Source organism: Haliotis asinina, chromosome 15 (genome assembly GCF_037392515.1).
Source record: "Haliotis asinina isolate JCU_RB_2024 chromosome 15, JCU_Hal_asi_v2, whole genome shotgun sequence".
NCBI classification, from domain to species: Eukaryota; Metazoa; Mollusca; class Gastropoda; order Lepetellida; family Haliotidae; genus Haliotis; species Haliotis asinina.
Window position 1 is genome coordinate 6,287,625 of NC_090294.1, and position 18,092 is coordinate 6,305,716.

Consider the following 18,092-nt stretch of genomic DNA (forward strand, 5'->3'; position numbering starts at 1 on the left):
ACTTTGAAAGGAACCGGTTTCCACCGAAGGCATTTACTGTTTCAATAAGTTCCCTACCTTTTCACTGAAATATATATCATGATTTGAGAAATAGGGATGTATCGTGTGATTGTGGGCATTCTATATCACAAGCGAAGTTGTGTATTATTCTTTATCAATATCATTAATGAGAATAGTAGTTGTGTGCCATGGACAGGGTGCATCCATGTATTGTGTTTAGTGTTGTTATATCACATCCTTTTTTAAATACAACAATCGTACATATATTTACATTATTGGACTTACAATCTCAATTTACAGTGTGCAAAATGCAAAGTTTTAACTTGGCTATGAAGAAACCAGCATGGGTGAGCAGCGTCCTAGAGACAAAGGCAGTCGCTGCCAAAGGTGTTGACGGCAGGCATGGCCCTAATTATTTTAGGGGTGACTGCATTCACACTGCATTTGGTGACTTGTCTCCCTGGTTCTTTGTGGATCTGCTGGGACAGTACACCATCCACAACGTCACCATCTACAACAGAGGAGACTGTTGTGGTAGGTTACAGTTTTTGTTTCTCCATTGCTCCTTCCTTTTCAACCCTCATTCAAAATCCCATCATTGATTTTAAATTATTTCTCACTGTCTACTCAATAGCGACCCGACAGTTTGAATTACAATATTGAGTAAATGCGCTGTCTGGGCCGCCGTCTGATATGTGCAATGTCGCTTCAGACACTGCTCGTCGTAGTATAACGTTAAAGCGGAGACCTGCATGTTGTAATCTTCTTGCTACTACCACGAAACGTCACTCTAAGGAACCTCTGTCAGTTTAGTTCATTGTTATAAACAGGACGGGTTTATGTATCGAAGAATCTACACAGTGTTACGGTTAAAAATGTTTGATATTTTCAATGAGACTTTATATTGAGCAAACAAAATACAAAATATACAGATTCACAGGAGAGGTTTCATGTACAATACAACTGGGTCAACTCGAAAGTAATGGGTCACAAATATAATGTCAACTCACCGAAGCCTTGACGTGAGAGTGAGAAACAGTTATACGGAATGTAACACAGCGAGTGGTCAGGCAACGGTTATGTAGATCAAGCGTTGACAGAGATTGGCAGGCTAATATACTCCAGTTATTCTGTGTATCCGTTGAGTGTAGACAACACGGCAACTAACCTTTATATGTACATTCAATATGTCCTGGAAGTTCGAGCACTTACGACCATCCCCATCAAAATAGAATCCTCTAGCAGTCTCCCGGAAGTACGCAGAAATAATCAAAACATAAACTCAAGAGAAGGTAACTTTAAAGCACTTCCTGAAAGCCTGCTGCCCAAATGCAAAAAGTAGTAAACATTTATGATACGAAATGTGACCCATAATAATTATCATTCTAAACAATAAACGTTGTGGCCCAATAATAATTATTACTTAATTAATAATACAATTTACAGTTCGACAAGTTCAACACTTGTTTTGCCAATCAACACGGTCAGTTATAAATGACAAGTCTGCAGCAAGAAATTAACTTTTCAAAAATATTTCAAGTCAGATTATTCATTTGATGAATTAGGTCTAAATGTAACATTTTATGTGGTATGTTTCAATGTACAACGGGCTGTTTGGATAATTGCAATGTATACAGTGGAAGCTGTGTAATCTGGCATATGAATTATCAAAAAATCGGTAAATTCGGACATATGTTGGTGTTCCGGCATCGTTCTTCTATATTATCATTATTATTTATAAAGAATTGACTACTTTGGGTAGTTTTCAGAAACAAATTAATAATAATAAACAAATAATAATACCTAGCTTAATTTAAACTCTAGATCGAGATTCTGTCAGATTCGCGCCTAAGACTCGGTGTCAGTGATTTAAACGCACACAAATATCAAAGATTTCTACCTTGAAATCCGTCTTGTTCTTGGGGCTACTCTTACAAAGATCCAATTCACTATTTCTTTTCGTACATCAATTACACTGGCATAAGACATAAAATGCGCTTCTATATTGAAGGATGTTATATCAAATCAATTTCCACGTGTTCCATATTGTGGGATATTGTTTTGACAGCTGATGTGTTGATGTGATCGGAAAAGTCGAAAATGGTTGGTTCTTTCCTGTGTGCAATGTTTGTTTGTTGTTTTCCCGCACACGTGGAAATTGACCAATGAGAGCCGTCTTGTGTTTCCGAGTCATTCAGAGATTACGGACACTGTCCATGTTTACCGAAGAGAGGCCAGACGTTTGTTCCAAGAATGAGAGTAGTGCAAATGAGAGGGTCAGCGTTCAAATATGACAAGCAGGTAGACAAATGTAACACTATGAGCATGGAGGTAAAAGACTGACCTACAAGTTCAACACATTTTTGGGGTGAAAACCTTAAGGTTTGATTGAACCACACGTTAGAATAGTCGGGCTGTGCAGTTTTCGATCAGACTTCTAGGATCGCGAGTAGGATAATAATGACCTTTAACAGGCCTAAACTGATAAGTGAAATTGAATTGTACATTAGCTTTAAGCCAAACAGTCCTGGGTACAGATTGGTCAGCGAAATATATTACAACCCAGTATCATTTAGGATACGATACACCCGACACTTGATAACGTTTAAAGAATATAAACTGTCAATAACAGTATAAACAATAGTGTTGAATTTGCCATTACAATATTAAATTTTAGTCTAATTTGATATAATTCTTAATTTTACGGATATACTAATGGGGTGTCCACCGCAAAAATCATAACATCTGAGTGCAACAACGCTTCAACTATAATTTATATAAATGTATTTATTAGCAACATATGTCATATTTGGGATTTCACTTTCTCAGTAAAGTACAAATTCTAGTACTTCCTTTGGTTGAGTCCCATCCGGGATTCGAACCCGCACCCTCAGAGTCAGGCACCTAATCACCAGCACACAAAGTCAGCCGCCTAACCCGCTCAGCCACCGCGACTGGCGCACCCTCAGAGTCAGGCACCTAATCACCAGCACACAAAGTCAGCCGCCTAACCCGCTCAGCCACCGCGACTAGGTGCCTGTTCACAATGTTAACAGCCGTAGGTGACCCGAAAGAGCATGGCCAACCTTACGGTTTTTCTAAGTGACAAGAGTGAGTGAGTTAATATTTAACGTCAAATCGGCAATACTGCAGCCATATCGTGACGAGAACATACATGACAAAAAAGAATATATATACGCATACTATGAAGACCCTGCCTACGAAGGACAGTAAAACCACTAGACTATCACAGTTAGTATTAAAACTAGCGTGGAAACTTAAAGATTACAGTATGACTATTTGGACAGTACAATATAAAAACAGGCCATGGATCGCCAACAACAGAGGGTAGATCACCATACCAGGGACCATGGGGACTTACAGTACCTCTGCTACCTGCATGGTCCCTGGCTGGATTTACACCATCCCCTCAGCTGTTGGCGACTGTATGCAAGATTAGCCAAAAATTAAAATGACACATATTCTACGATTAAAAACATGGAAGATTAAATCTTACTTAAATCGTACCCTCTCAGGAGGACAATAATTTTACAGTACTTCAACCCCCTTCGAGGATACAGCCACTAACAATCTTAGCTGCTAATTCAACTTCCAATCATAAAATACTTATTTATTTACATGTCAGTCAATAAATTCAATTCTTTTAAAAATGCAATAATTAAATGAGTGAGTGAGTTAATATTTAACGTCACAGCGGCAATATTGCAGCCATATCGTGACGAGAACATACGTGACAAAAAGAATATATATGCTTTTTATGAAGAACCTGTCGACGAAGGACAGTAAAACCACTAGAGTATCACAGTTATTATTAAAACTAGTGTGGAAACTTAAAAAATAACAGTATCACTATTTGGACAGTACAATATAAAAACAGGCCATAGATCGCCAACACCATACTAGGGGCCATGGGGACTTACACAGTACGTTTGCTACCTGCATGGTCCCTAGCTGGGTTTACAGCATCCCTCAGCAGCTGGCGACTGTATGCAAGATTAGCCAAAAATTACGATGACACATATACTACAGCTAAAAAATGTGGAAGATTAAATCTGATTCCAAATGTTTTGGGACTTACGTACCCTCTCAGGAGGACAATAATTTTATGGTACTTCAACCCCCTTCGAAGATACAGCCACTAACAATGTTATCTGCTAATTCAACTTCCAATCATATGTTTATCTATTTACAAGTTCTGAAACAGATCTAATTCATTTAAAAACGCAATGATTAAATGACAACTAACATTACTAAAAGATCCTTCATACTTCGTGATGTAAAATAGTTATCCCTTGTGATGGAATATTCAACACAGTCAAGCAAAACATGCTTGACTGTGATTCTTTCATCACAAGGGATACAAAACGGAGGATCCTCACCTTTTAACAAGTACTCATGTGTATACCGCGTATGGCCATGCGACATCGTCGCAAAATGACCTCTTCAAATCTGGACTGACAACCCAAGTAGGTGTAACCAATATACGGTTTTATTTCATGTAATTTATTGATACCTACTTGAGTGTCCCACTTCTTCTGCATTAGATCACGGATATAAGATCTAATTGTAGATTTATAATCTGAATATGGAATAAGAAGTGGTGTCACAGATTTGTTGAGTGCCGCAAGATCAGCCAGTGTATTCCCTGAAATGCCTACGTGGCTGGGTAACCAACAAAAGACGATGTCGTATTGGCCAGTAGCAAGATCATTATACAATTCAATAATTTATATTAAAAGTGGATGTTTACAAGAAATATTTTTAATAGCCTGAAGGCAAGAAAGAGAGTCGGAATAGATTATATATTGTTTACGTTTAGGGTGTCTTTGAATATATTTAAGAGCTGTTAATATGGCCTTTTGCTTCTGCAGTAAAAATAGAGCTGTTATCTGGAATTCTAGAAGATATTGTTCTGGATCCAATGACAGTGGCACAAGCCACTGCGCCACCGTCCTTGGATCCATCAGTAAATAAGAATTTATAATTGCAATATATAGTTGTAATTGCTATATTTCGTTTTTAATTGATTATATTCTTGTTTATATTGTAACTCATTAGTTTCTGATTTTTTAAAAGAAGTTAATGTTAGGCCGACTTGTGGCCTAACCAATTGCCAAGGAGGAGAAGAAAGGAGACGGGAAGGAGCTATATTTTCCAGTTCATTGCCGGCCGAAGAAAGAAAGGGTTTAATTCTGTGCCCGAGAGGTGGAACAAGAGAAGACTTTTTGTCATACAAATCTTTATAAAGTGGGTTGAACACACAGTTGTATGCAGGATTAGAATCATTAGAGTATAATTTAGTAATGTATTGTAAGGATAATTTTATACGACGTTGTGTAAGAGATGGTTCGTCGGCTTCAACGTAAAGACTGTCAATAGGTGAAGTTCGGAAAGACCCAAGACAAAGTCTTAAACCTTGATGGTGTACAGAATCAAGAAGTTTAAGGTTGCTTTTGCAAGCTCCACCGTATACGATGGAACCGTAATCAAGTTTCGAACGGACCAATGATCGATAAAGTTGTAGGAGGGTAGCTTGGTCCCCTCCCCACTTACAATTAGAAATGACTTTCAAAAGGTCAAGTGCCTTCAGGCATTTAGCTTTAAGGTATTTGATATGGGGGAGAAACGTTAAATGCGAGTCAAAAATCAATCCCAAGAACTTGGCCTCTTTTACAACTTTAATAGCAGTGCCATTTAGAAACAGTTCAGGGTCTTTATGTGGTTTATATCGTCTACAGAAATGTATACAATTAGTTTTTGATTTAGAAAATCTGAAACCGTTCTCAAGACACCATTTATTAATTTTGTTTAAACACAATTGCAGTTGCCTCTCAATAGTACGCATATTTTTACCACGACAAGAGATATTAAAATCATCCGCAAAAAGTGATCCGTCAATCGAATTATTTAAAACTTTGGATAAACTGTTGCTTTTAACGCTAAATAAAGTGACAGACAAAATAGTCCCTTGTGGAACACCTTGATCCTGATTATAATGATCAGACAGAGTAGAACCCACCCGGACTTGAAATTGCCTGTCATTTAAAAAGTTGGATATAAATAGAGGCAATCGGCCTCGCAATCCAAAGTCATGTAAATCTTTTAAAATGCCATATTTCCATTTAGTGTCGTATGCCTTTTCAAGGTAAAAAAAGATGGACACTGCATGTTGATTATTGATGATTGCATTTTTCACAAATGACTCTAATCGAACTAAATGGTCAATGGTACTGCGATTTTTCCGAAGTCCACATTGAATGTTAGATATTAAATCATTAGATTCGTATTTCCATGTAGTGTCATACGCTTTTTCTAAATCAAAAAAGATAGACACTGCATGTTGTTTATCAATTATAGCGTTTTTGACAAAAGACTCCAAACGCACCAAGTGATCAATGGTACTTCTGTTTTTACGAAAGCCATACTGAATATCTGTTATGAGGTTATTGGTTTCTAAGTACCAAACTAGCCTATTGTTTATCATGCGTTCCATGGTTTTGTAAGCGCAGCTTGTGAGAGAAATTGGGCGATAATTTGAAGGATCGGTATGGTCACGTCCAGGTTTAGGTATTGGGACTACTATAGCATCTCGCCACGATGACGGAAATTTCCCCGACGTCCAAATATCATCAAAAATATTTAGAAGAGTTTCTAAACAAGATTCTGGTAAGGGCTTCAGAAGTTGATAATGTATGTTATCAGCTCCTGTAGCAGTATCGTGGGCCTGGTCAAGAGCAGTATGGAGTTCATGAATTGAAAATACCTCGTTATAATCTTCCCCGTTATCTGAAGTGAAATTTATAGATTTCTTTTCTTGCTGTTGTTGATACCTTTGGAACTCAGGTACATAATGTGTGGAAGAAGAATGCTGTGCCAGTGTTTCACCAAGTTTATTAGCAATATCAGATGCATTAGTTAATAACTGGTCTCTATCTTTGAGATGGTGAATGCCAGATCTAGAGCCCTTTCCTTTGTTTTTCTGGATCATATTCAATACTTTAGAAATCGGCGTGCGTGAATTTATTTTAGATACATAGTTTTGCCAGGACTGACGTTTACTTTGTTTAAAAGTACGCCGTGCTTTAGCGTTTACGATTTTACATTTGTTCAAGTTATGGACCATAGGATGACGACGGAAATAATGTTCAGCTTTTTTCCGTGCCTTGCGAGCCTGTTTGCATTCAACATTAAACCATGGTTTTCGTATGTGCGGAATTACTGAGGACTTTGGGATACACTACTCAGCTATGTCGTTCATATTATTAGAAAAACATTTAATAGCATCAGGAACATCAATGAAAAGTTCAGGTTTAAGTTGGTCAATGCAGAGAGTTTCATATAAACTCCAGTTAGCCTTTGTAAAAATCCATCTAGATGATGGAGGGACATCAGATGGGTTCAGGGGTTTTAAGATTGTTGGGAAATGGTCACTTCCACAAAGGTCGTCGTGGACTGACCATTCAAACTCACTCAATAGACCAGAATCAGTAAGTGACAAATCAAGAGCTGAATAGGTTCCTGTGCCAGGGTGTAAATATGTATTTGAACAATCATTATATATGCATAAATCATTGTTTGTAATAAACTCCTCCAGTACTTTCCCTTTGGTATTAACAGTTGTACCACCCAAGAGTGGGTTGTGGCCATTAAAATCACCCAAAATAATACAGGGTTTCGGGGGTTGATTGTAAAGGGTTTGAATATCAGCCTGTTGAAGACCTGAAGATGGTGGAATATATAGCGAGCAGAGAGTAAAGTAACATGCAAAGTAAGTCGTACTGCAACAGCTTGAAGATTAGTTTGAAGGATAACAGGGCTTTGGAGTACATTATGTCTCACAAGGATGGATGATCCTCCCGTGGCCCTATCACCCGGAGGAGAAAAAGAATGATATGCATTGAAGTGAAGCAGGCTGAAATTATCTGTCTGCTTTAAATATGTTTCTTGAAGACAGAATGCTGATGGACGAATGTCCTGGACCAATAGCAGTAAGTCGTTAAAGTTGGCCTTCAGTCCTCGGCAATTCCACTGTATAATATTGTTTGGAGAATCTATCTTTTGGGAGGTATGACTGGGGATCTACCCCGTACCTTTTTAGAGGGCGATACGCTTTGCGCCCGTGGCTGGATGGTTTCAGCCACATCCATTCTTTCAAGAGATCCAAACCTATTAAATAGTTGGATCGAATTATCTGACCCCTTTGAAATCCTATCACTTTGTCCTTTCGAAGATTCAGTTCTTGATTTGCTTTGTTTCACATTTCTTTGAGATATTTGTAGTTTTTGTGCTTGAGACTTCTTCTAAGTGAGAGATGATGATTGACCTTCAGAAAGAGTCTGTATGTCAGAGCGTGAATCAGATGTTTGAGTTGACTGTTCATTTGAATATATTTGAGGCGCTTCAGAGTTCAACCACGTCAAGTCTGTCTGGCAGTCAACAGATAATGTTGTGACTTTGGTTGTTATTTCAGGGGTTGTCTGGAGGACAGACGCATAAATTTCCGTGCCTTCCTCAGACTGAACAAGTTTCTTTGCTTCAGAAAAACTGATGTTTCTGGAAAATTTAGTTCTATTTATTTTCATGTGGTGTTTCCAGACAGGACAGTCTTTAGAGTATGATGGGTGACTCCCTGAACAGTTGGTACATTTCTTAGCATCATTGTCACAGTCTTCCGTTGTATGAGTTTGTTCACCGCAATGAGCACATGTGACAGATCTTGTGCACGTATTGACGCCATGGCCAAATCTTTGACATTTGAAACACCTTAATGGGTTTGGAATAAAGGTGTCAACTTTGATATTGCTGTAACCTGCTTTGATTGATGTCGGAGCAGTCGGCGTTGAAAATGAAAAAAGGTACGTGTTGGTTGGTTGTGTTTGTGAGTTCTTTCGTGTTGAGAACCGTTTAACAAACATAACGTCTTGATTTCTCATCTCAAACACTATGTCAGCTTCCGTCATATCAGCAAACAACTGATCCCTGTCTCGTACAATTCCTTTACTGGTATTGAGCGTTCTATGTGCTGTAACTAAAACAGGAACGCCGACAAATGAAACTGTTGACATAAGGTTGGTAGATTGCTGTTTCCTGTTGCATTCTATCAGCAAAGAGCCTGATCGTAATCTTCGGACGTTTTTAACTTCACCAGCTATGCCTTGAATACCCTTAGATATCGCAAAAGGGTTAAGTTTGAGAGGTGTTTTGTCAACTCTCTCAAGCACTAAAAATCGTGGCCAATGTTCTACAGATTTTAATGGTCTTTGCTCATCTTCATTATCCAGTGGACGTTTTGTTTTTTTGGAAGGGGTTTGGTATTCCATGTTTGTTGGTTATATGGTTCATCATCCGAGCTCCCCACCCACCACAGAGTATCACAAGGACAATGCTAAATACAAGTGGGTCTCCAACTTGCACCACCAAGGATACCCGGATGATATACTCCAGCAGAAACATTAAAAGATTAACAATTCTACCAGATTGGCCCATGAGTCACCGCCTTCTGGGCATAAGACTCTAGGCAAAGTTCAAAACATCATATTGAAAGGTCGTTGACATTTGATATAAACAAATGTGCCAAGTCCAAAAGTAAACTTTCTCAAATTACATTTGTGTAATGACTTACAAGTCCATACACAGGGCTTGGCGTGACCAGCCGATTGATAGAATCGGGCCGATTCTACCACCCGTCTAGGTGAAGTAAGGGCCGAAGTGGTGTGTTGGGCAACAGGAACACGATTCAGGCTCCTATTGCCCTCAACCACCAGACTACCGTCCTCCACCGACACGGGACGCAACCCACGGCAAACAGGTTGCCCCATTCGGTCGCTCCTTGCGACCAGCAATGGGGTGCTATGGACCTAGTTGACCCGGGTCCACACGGGGATTGGAACGGCTCTTGGCGTTACCCAGCACCCACCACGAGGAGGTGGCCGTTCACGGGTGCCAATAATTAAATGAGAACTTACGTTACTAAAAAGGTCCTTCAATGTTCTTGATTTAAAACAATTGTCCCTTGTGATGGAATATTCAACACAGTCAAGCAAGACATGCTTGACCGTGATTATTTCATCACAAGGGATACAGATCGGAGGATCCTCACCTTTCAAAAGATATTCATGGGTATACCTAGTGTGGCCAATACGACATCGTCGTATAATGACCTCTTCAAATCTGGACCGACAACCCAAGTAAGTGGAACCAACAAATGGTTTTATTTCATGTAATTTATTGATACCTACTTGGGTGTCCCACTTCTTTTGCATCAGATCACGGATGTAAGATCTAATGGTGGCTTTATAATCAATGTAAGGAATAAGAAGTGGTGACACAGATTTGTTTAGTGCTGCTTTAACAGCAAGGTCATCAAATGTGTTACCAGAGATTCGAACATGGCTTGGTAACCAACAAAAGACGATGTCGCACTGGCCAGTAGCAAGATTGTTATACAATTCAATAATTTCGATTAAAAGTGGATGTTTACAATAAATATTTTTAATAGCCTGAAGGCAAGAAAGAGAGTCGGAATAGATTATATACTGTTTACGTTTAGGGTGTCTTTGAATATATTTGAGAGCTGTTAATATGGCGTTAGCTTCTGCTGTAAAAATAGAGCTATTGTCTGGTAATCTAGAAGATATTGTTCTGGATCCAATGACAGTAGGACAAGCAACTGCGCCACCATCCTTGGACCCATCTGTAAATAAGGATTTGTGATTGTTATATGTATGTTTCAATTGATTATATTCTTGTTTATACTGCAATTCATTAGTTTCTGTTTTTTTTAAATGTCGTTAATGTTAGGTCAACTTGTGGCCTAACCAACTGCCAAGAGGGAGAGGAAAGAAGACGGGAAGGAGCTATATTGTCCAACTCAATACCAGCAGCAGCAAGAAACGGCTTTTTTTCTGAACCCAAGAGGTGGAACAAGAGAAGACTTTTTGCTATACAAATCCTGATACAGAGGATTGAAGGCACAGTTGTATGCAGGGTTAGATTCGTCAGAGTATAGTTTTGTGATATATTGTAAAGATAATTTGATACTGCGTTGTGCAAGAGATGATTCATCGGCCTCAACGTAAAGACTGCCAATCGATGAAGTTCGGAAAGACCCAAGACAAAGTCTTAAACCTTGGTGGTGGACAGAATCAAGAAGTTTAAGGTTGCTTTTGCAGGCTCCACCATGTACGATTGAGCCATAATCAAGTTTATAACGTACGAGTAATCCCCTCCCCATTTAGAATTTTAAACCACTTTCAACAAGTCAAGTGCTTTCAGGCATTTAGTTTTAAGTGATTTAATATACGGTAAAAACGTTAAATGTGAGTCAAAGATGAGACCCAAGAACTTAGCTTCCTTCACAACTTTAATTGGTGTGTCATCTAGAGATAGTTCAGGGTCTTTATGTGGTTTATATTTACGACAAAAATGTATACAGTTAGTTTTCGATTTAGAAAATTTAAAGCCGTTTTCAAGACACCATTTATTAATCTTGTTTAAACACAACTGTAGTTGTCGTTCAATGGTATTCATATTTTTCCCACGACAAGAAATATTAAAATCATCCACAAATAACGATCCATCAATTGAATCGTTTAAAACTTTTGATAAACTATTTATCTTTATACTAAAAAGAGAGACTGACATAATACTTCCTTGTGGAACACCCTGATCCTGATTGTAATGATCAGACAGGGTAGAACCCACACGGACTTGAAATTGTCTGTTATTTAAAAATTTGCCAATGAATTCAGGCAAACGACCTCGCAAACCGAAATCATGTAGATCTCTCAGAATACCATACTTCCAGGTTGTGTCCTATGCCTTCTCAAGATCAAAAAAGATAGACACAGCATGTTGTTTATTAATCAGCGCGTGTTTCACAAATGATTCCAAACGTACTAAGTGATCGACAGTATTTTTGTTTTTACGGAAACCACATTGTATATCTGTGATAAGGTTATTTGTTTCCAAGTACCAAACAAGTCGATTATTTATCATGCGTTCCATGGTCTTGCAAACACAGCTAGTTAATGAAATCGGACGATAATTGGATGGATCCGTATGATCACGTCCAGGTTTAGGTATTGGTACTACTATAGCATCACGCCATGAAGAAGGAAATTTCCCGAAAGTCCAAATATCATCAAAAATTGACACGAGCGTCTCTAAACAGGATTCTGGTAAGTGTTTCAAGAGCTGATAATGGATGTTATCAGCTCCAGTAGCAGTGTCATGAGCTTGTTCAAGAGCAGTATGGAGTTCATGAATAGAAAAAGTTTCATTATAATCGTCCCCATTATCAGAATTGAATTAATAGTTTTCTTTTCTTGTTGTTTTTGATATTGCTGAAATTTAGGTGTATAATTAGAAGACGAAGAGTGTTTAGCAAGGGTTTCACCCAGTTTATTAGCAATATCTGAATTATCAGTAAGCAATTGATCTCCATGTTTAAGATGATGGACAGTAGATTTAGTACCTTTACCTTTGATTTTCTGGACCATGTTCCATACCTTGGACATGGGTGTCCGAGAATTTATTTTAGATACATAATTTTGCCAAGATTGGCGTTTGTTCTGTTTAAAAGTACGCCGTGCTTTAGAATTTTAAATTTTAAATCTATTTGAATTATGCACCATAGGATGGCGACGGAAATAATGTTCTGCTTTTTCCTTGCCTTCCTAGCTTGTTTGCAGTCATCATTGAACCACGGTTTTCGAATATGTGGAACTGCAGAGGAATTTGGTATACACTCACCAGCTATGGAGTTCAATTATCAGAAAAGCACTTAATAGCATCAGGAACGTCAATAAAACGTTCAGGTGTAAGCTTTTCAGCACACAGTGTTTCATATAAAGCCCAGTTAGCCTTTCAAAAATTCCGCCTTGATGATGGAGGGACATCAGATGGAATTACAGATTTTAATATAGTAGGAAAATGGTCACTTCCACAGAGATCATCGTGGACTGACCATTCGAATTCATTTAGTAGTTCTGAATTTGTGAGTGACAAGTCAAGAGCAGAATAGGTCCCTGTCCCAGGGTGTAAATATGTGTTGGAACCATCATTATAAATACATAAATCATTGTCAGAAGAAAAGTCCTCCAACATTTTACCTTTAACGTTTGTAGTTACACTACCCCAGAGTGGGTTGTGGCCATTTAAATCTCCCATTATAATGCAGGGCTTTGGGAACTGATCATATAGAGCTTGAAGATCAGTTTTGGCAAACGCCGAAGACGGTGAAATAGAAAGAGAGCATAATAAACGCTACATGTAAAGTAATTCTCACTGCAACAGCCTGCATATTAGTAATAAGTGGAACAGGGCTTTGAATAACGTTTTGTCTGACTAGAATAGATGACCCCCAGTGGCCCTATCACCCGGAGGTGAAAAACAATGATATGCATTAAAATAACGAAGGTCAAATGTATCTGTTTGTTTTAAATATGTCTCTTGTAGACATAACGCTGAAGGTGTAAAATCTTGGACTAATAGCTGTAATTCATGTAAATTAGTCCTCAATCCTCTGCAGTTCCACTATAAAATATTATTGGAATAATCTTTTTGGTGGGTTAATAGGGGATCTACCCCTCACCTTTTTCGAGGGCGACAAGCTATGTGCCCTGGGATGGAAGTTTTCTGACACTTCCATGGCTTCAAGCGATCTGTATTTATTGAATAATTTTACCGGATTTTCTGAACCCTTCTGGGGTCTGCCACTCTTTTTTGAAGATTCTGTTCTGGAGTCAGTTTTACTTTGAAGAATATTCTTCGAGCTTGTTTTTGCTCGTGATTTGTGAGTTGGCTGAGACAAAGATTGTTCTCCAGATAGAGATGAAGTCTGACTAGAGGACTGTGACCCGGCTTTAGATACCACCTGAGTGTTGACAGAAGATGTCAAGGTTTGGGTAGACTGTTCGGGTGCAACAAACTGAGCATTATTTGTCTTAACCCACGTCAAATCTGTCTGGCAATGTATTGACGAGGTAGTTACTTTTGAGGTATATTCAGGAGTTCGTACAACTGATGTAAATGAATTTAATTTTATTGATTTCCATTTGTTTTTTTCCAGACTGGACACTCTTTGGCGAAAGACGAATGATTTCCCGAACAATTTGTACACTTTTTATGGTCACTGTTACAGTCTTCTGTGACATGAGTATTCTCACTACAGTGGGCGCATGTTATGGGCTTGGTTCAAGTATTAACACCGTGCCCATACCTTTGACATCTAAAACATCTCAAAGGATTTGGGACGTACGCGTCAACTGAAATACTACAGTGACCTGCTTTAACAGACTTCGGAGGAGTTGGCGATGAGAAGGAGTGAGTGAGTGAGTTAATGTTTAACGTCACATCGGCAATATTGCAGCCATATCGTGACGAGAACCAATAATAATATACCTAATAGAGAATGGTAAAAAACCTGTCAACGAAGGACAGTAAAACAGCTAGACTATCACAGTCAGACATGTAAAACTAGTAATTAATCTAAAAAAATGACTCTAGACGACGACACAATATAAAAACAGGCTATAGACCGCCAACAACTGAAGGAAGATCACCATACCAGGGTCCATGGGGACTTACAGTACCTTTGCTACCTGCATGGACCCTAGATGGATTTACACCATCCTTTCAGCGGTTGGCGATTGTGCGAAAGTTTAGCCAAACTTTTAATAGAACAAATATACTACGTTTAAAATCGGGTAAGCAAAACTTAAACTGAGAAAAGTTTTGGGACTTACGTACCCTCTCAGGAGGACAATAATTTTACGATACTTTAACCCCCTTTGAGGATACAGCCACTAACAATACCAGTTGCTAATTTATACTACCGATAATTAAAATACATCTATCTACAACACAGTAATCAAAATTCAATCATGAAATCAATTTCTGTTAACAAGCCAATAATTAAATGGACACTAACAGTGGTAAAAAGATCCTTAACGGTTTTGACATTGAAGTATTTACCCCTTGTGATGGAGAATTCAACACAGTGAAGCAAGATGTGCTTGACTGTGACTCTCTCATCACAAGGGATACAAAACGGAGGATCATCACCTGTCAACAGGTATGCATGTGTATATCTGGTATGGCCAATACGACATCGTCGCATGATTACCTCCTCAAATCTGGACCGACAACCCAAGTAGGTATAACCAATGTAGGGTTTTATTTCATGTAGTTTATTTATACCCACTTGGGTGTCCCACTTCTTTTGCATCAGATCACGGATAAAAGATCTAATGGTAGCTTTATAATCTGAATATGGAATAAGAAGTGGTGTCACAGATTTGTTGAGTGCTGCCTTGGCAGCAAGATCGGCCATTGTGTTACCAGAAATGCCTGCATGACCGGGTAACCATCAAAAGACGATGTCGCATTGGCCAGTAGCAAGATCATTATACAATTCAATAATTTCTATTAAAAGTGGATGTTTACATGATAAGTGTTTAATAGCCTGAAGACAAGAGAGAGAGTCTGAAAAGATTATGTATTGTTTCCGTTTGGGATGTCTTTGAATGTATTTAAGAGCTGTTAATATGGCGTTAGCTTCAGCTGTGAAAATAGAACTGTTATCCGGTAATCTAGAAGATATTGTTCTGGATCCAGTGACAGTGGCACAAGCTACTGCGCCACCATCCTTGGACCCATCTGTAAATAAGGATTTGTGATTGTGATATTTCTGTTTTAGTTGATTATATTCTTGTTTATATTTTAATTCATTAGTTTCTGATTTTTTTAATGATGTTAATGTTAGGTCAACTTGTGGCCTAACCAACTGCCAAGGAGGAGAAGAAAGGAGACGGGAAGGAGATATACTGTCCAGCTCGATGCCGGCAGCAGAAATAAATGGTTGAATTCTGTGCCGCAGAGGCGGGACAAGAGAAGATTTCTTGTACAAATCCTCATAAAGAGGACCAAAAACGCAGTTATATGCAGGGTTAGAGTGACTAGAATAGAGTTTTGTGACGTATTGTAACGATAATTTTATGCGGCGCTGGTTTAATGATGGTTCATCAGCCTCTACATAAAGACTGGCAACAGGAGAAGTACGGAAAGATCCAAGACACAGTCTCAGACCTTGATGGTGAATTGAGTCAAGTATTTTCAGGTTGCTTTTGCAGGCTCCACCATATACGATGGAGCCATAATCAAGTTTGGAACGGATTAGTGCCCTGTATAATTGAAGGAGAGTTTTCTGATCCCCTCCCCACTTAGTATTCGCAAGAACTTTCAACAAGTCTAGGGCCTTCAGGCATTTATTTTTCAAATACTTTATGTGCGGTAAAAAGGTCAAGTGGTGATCAAAAATTACTCCTAGGAATTTGGCATCCTTTACACACCTGTAAAGGTGTGCCATCTAAAACTAAGTCTGGGTCTCTGTGAGGTTTGTATTTCCTACAGAAGTGGATACAGTTTGTTTTTAACTTTGAAAATTTAAATCCATTTTCTAACGACCATTTATGAATTCTATTTAGACATAATTGTAACTGCCTTTCAATAGTATTCATATTTTTACCACGACATGAAATGTTAAAATCATCCACAAAAAGAGATCCATCAATAGAATCTTAGAGAGACTATTAATTTTAATGCTGAACAATGTGACAGATAAAATACTGCCTTGCGGGACACCCTGATCCTGATAATAATGATCAGACAGGGTAGATCCCACTCGGACTTGAAATTGCCTGTCAGTTAAAAACTCGGATATGAACTTAAGCAAATGACCTCGTAATCCAAAATCATGTAAATCTTTTAAAATGCCATATTTCCATGTAGTGTCGTATGCCTTTTCAAGGTAAAAAAAGATGGACACTGCATGTTGATTATTGATGATTGCATTTTTCACAAATGACTCTAATCGAACTAAATGGTCAATGGTACTGCGATTTTTCCGAAGTCCACATTGAATGTTAGATATTAAATCATTAGATTCCAAGTACCATGTTAGTCTGTTATTGACCATGCGTTCCACGGTTTTGCAAACGCAGCTTGCTTCACGCCATGATGGTGGAAAGTGTCCCGATGTCCAGATTTCATCAAATATGAATAGAAGAGTTTCCAAACATGGCTGCGGTAAGTGTTTCAGGAGCTGATAATGGATGTTATCAGAACCTGTAGCAGTATCATGAGCTTGCCCAAGGGCAGCATGGAGCTCATGAACCGAAAATAATTCGTTGTAATCTTCTCCATTATCCGAATTGAAATTAATAGTTTTCTTTTCCTGTTGTCTTTGATATTTTTTAAATTGGGGTACATAATTTGAAGAGGAAGAATGTTTAGCCAAAGTTTCACCAAGTTTGTTAGCAATATCTGATTTATCAGTCAATAATTTGTCATCGTCTTTAAGATGGTGAATGCTAGATTTAGAACCCTTACCTTTGATTTTCTGGATCATGTTCCATACCTTATTCATTGGCGTACGTGAATTGATTCTAGATACATAATTCTGCCAAGACTGGCGTTTATGTTGTTTAAATGTACGTCGCGCTTTAGCATTTAAGATTTTAAATTTGTTGAAATTATGGACCATAGGATGGCGACGGAAATAATTCTCCGCCCTTTTCCTTGCCTTCCTAGCAGTCGTTTGCAGTCGTTGTTGAACCATGGTTTACGGATGTGGGAAACCACAGAGGACTTCGGAATACACTCATCGGCTATAGTGGTTAGTGCATCGGAAAAGCACTTGATAGGATCAGGAACACAATTAAAAAGTTCAGGTAGAAGTTTTGCTCTACATAGTGTTTCGTATAAAGACCAGTTTGCTTTTGTAAAATTCCATCGTGATGATGGAGGAACATCAGTAGGGTTTACAGGTTGTAGAATGATAGGGAAATGATCACTACCACAGAGGTCATCATGAACTGACCATTCAAATTCATTAAGCAGAGTGGGGTCTGTAAGTGACAAATCAAGTGAAGAGTATATGCCAGTACCAGGATGTAAATATGTTTTAGAAGTATCATTCAAAATACACAAATCATTGGCGGACAAAAATTCTTCCAAAATCTTTCCCCTACTGCTGGTATGCGTACTTCCCCAAAGGGGATTATGTGCGT

The 18,092-nt window shown here is 38.5% G+C and overlaps 1 protein-coding gene across 1 annotated transcript in view; it reads left to right on the forward strand.

The window, feature by feature from the left end:
• Nucleotides 1–308: 308 nt before the first annotated feature.
• Nucleotides 309–18,092, forward strand: part of LOC137266224 (uncharacterized) — a 60,207-nt gene continuing 42,423 nt past the window's right edge. Inside the window, exon 1 of the mRNA XM_067801722.1 lies at nucleotides 309–534. Within this exon, the coding sequence (XP_067657823.1) occupies nucleotides 309–534 (226 nt within the window). The remainder of the gene's footprint in view (nucleotides 535–18,092) is intronic.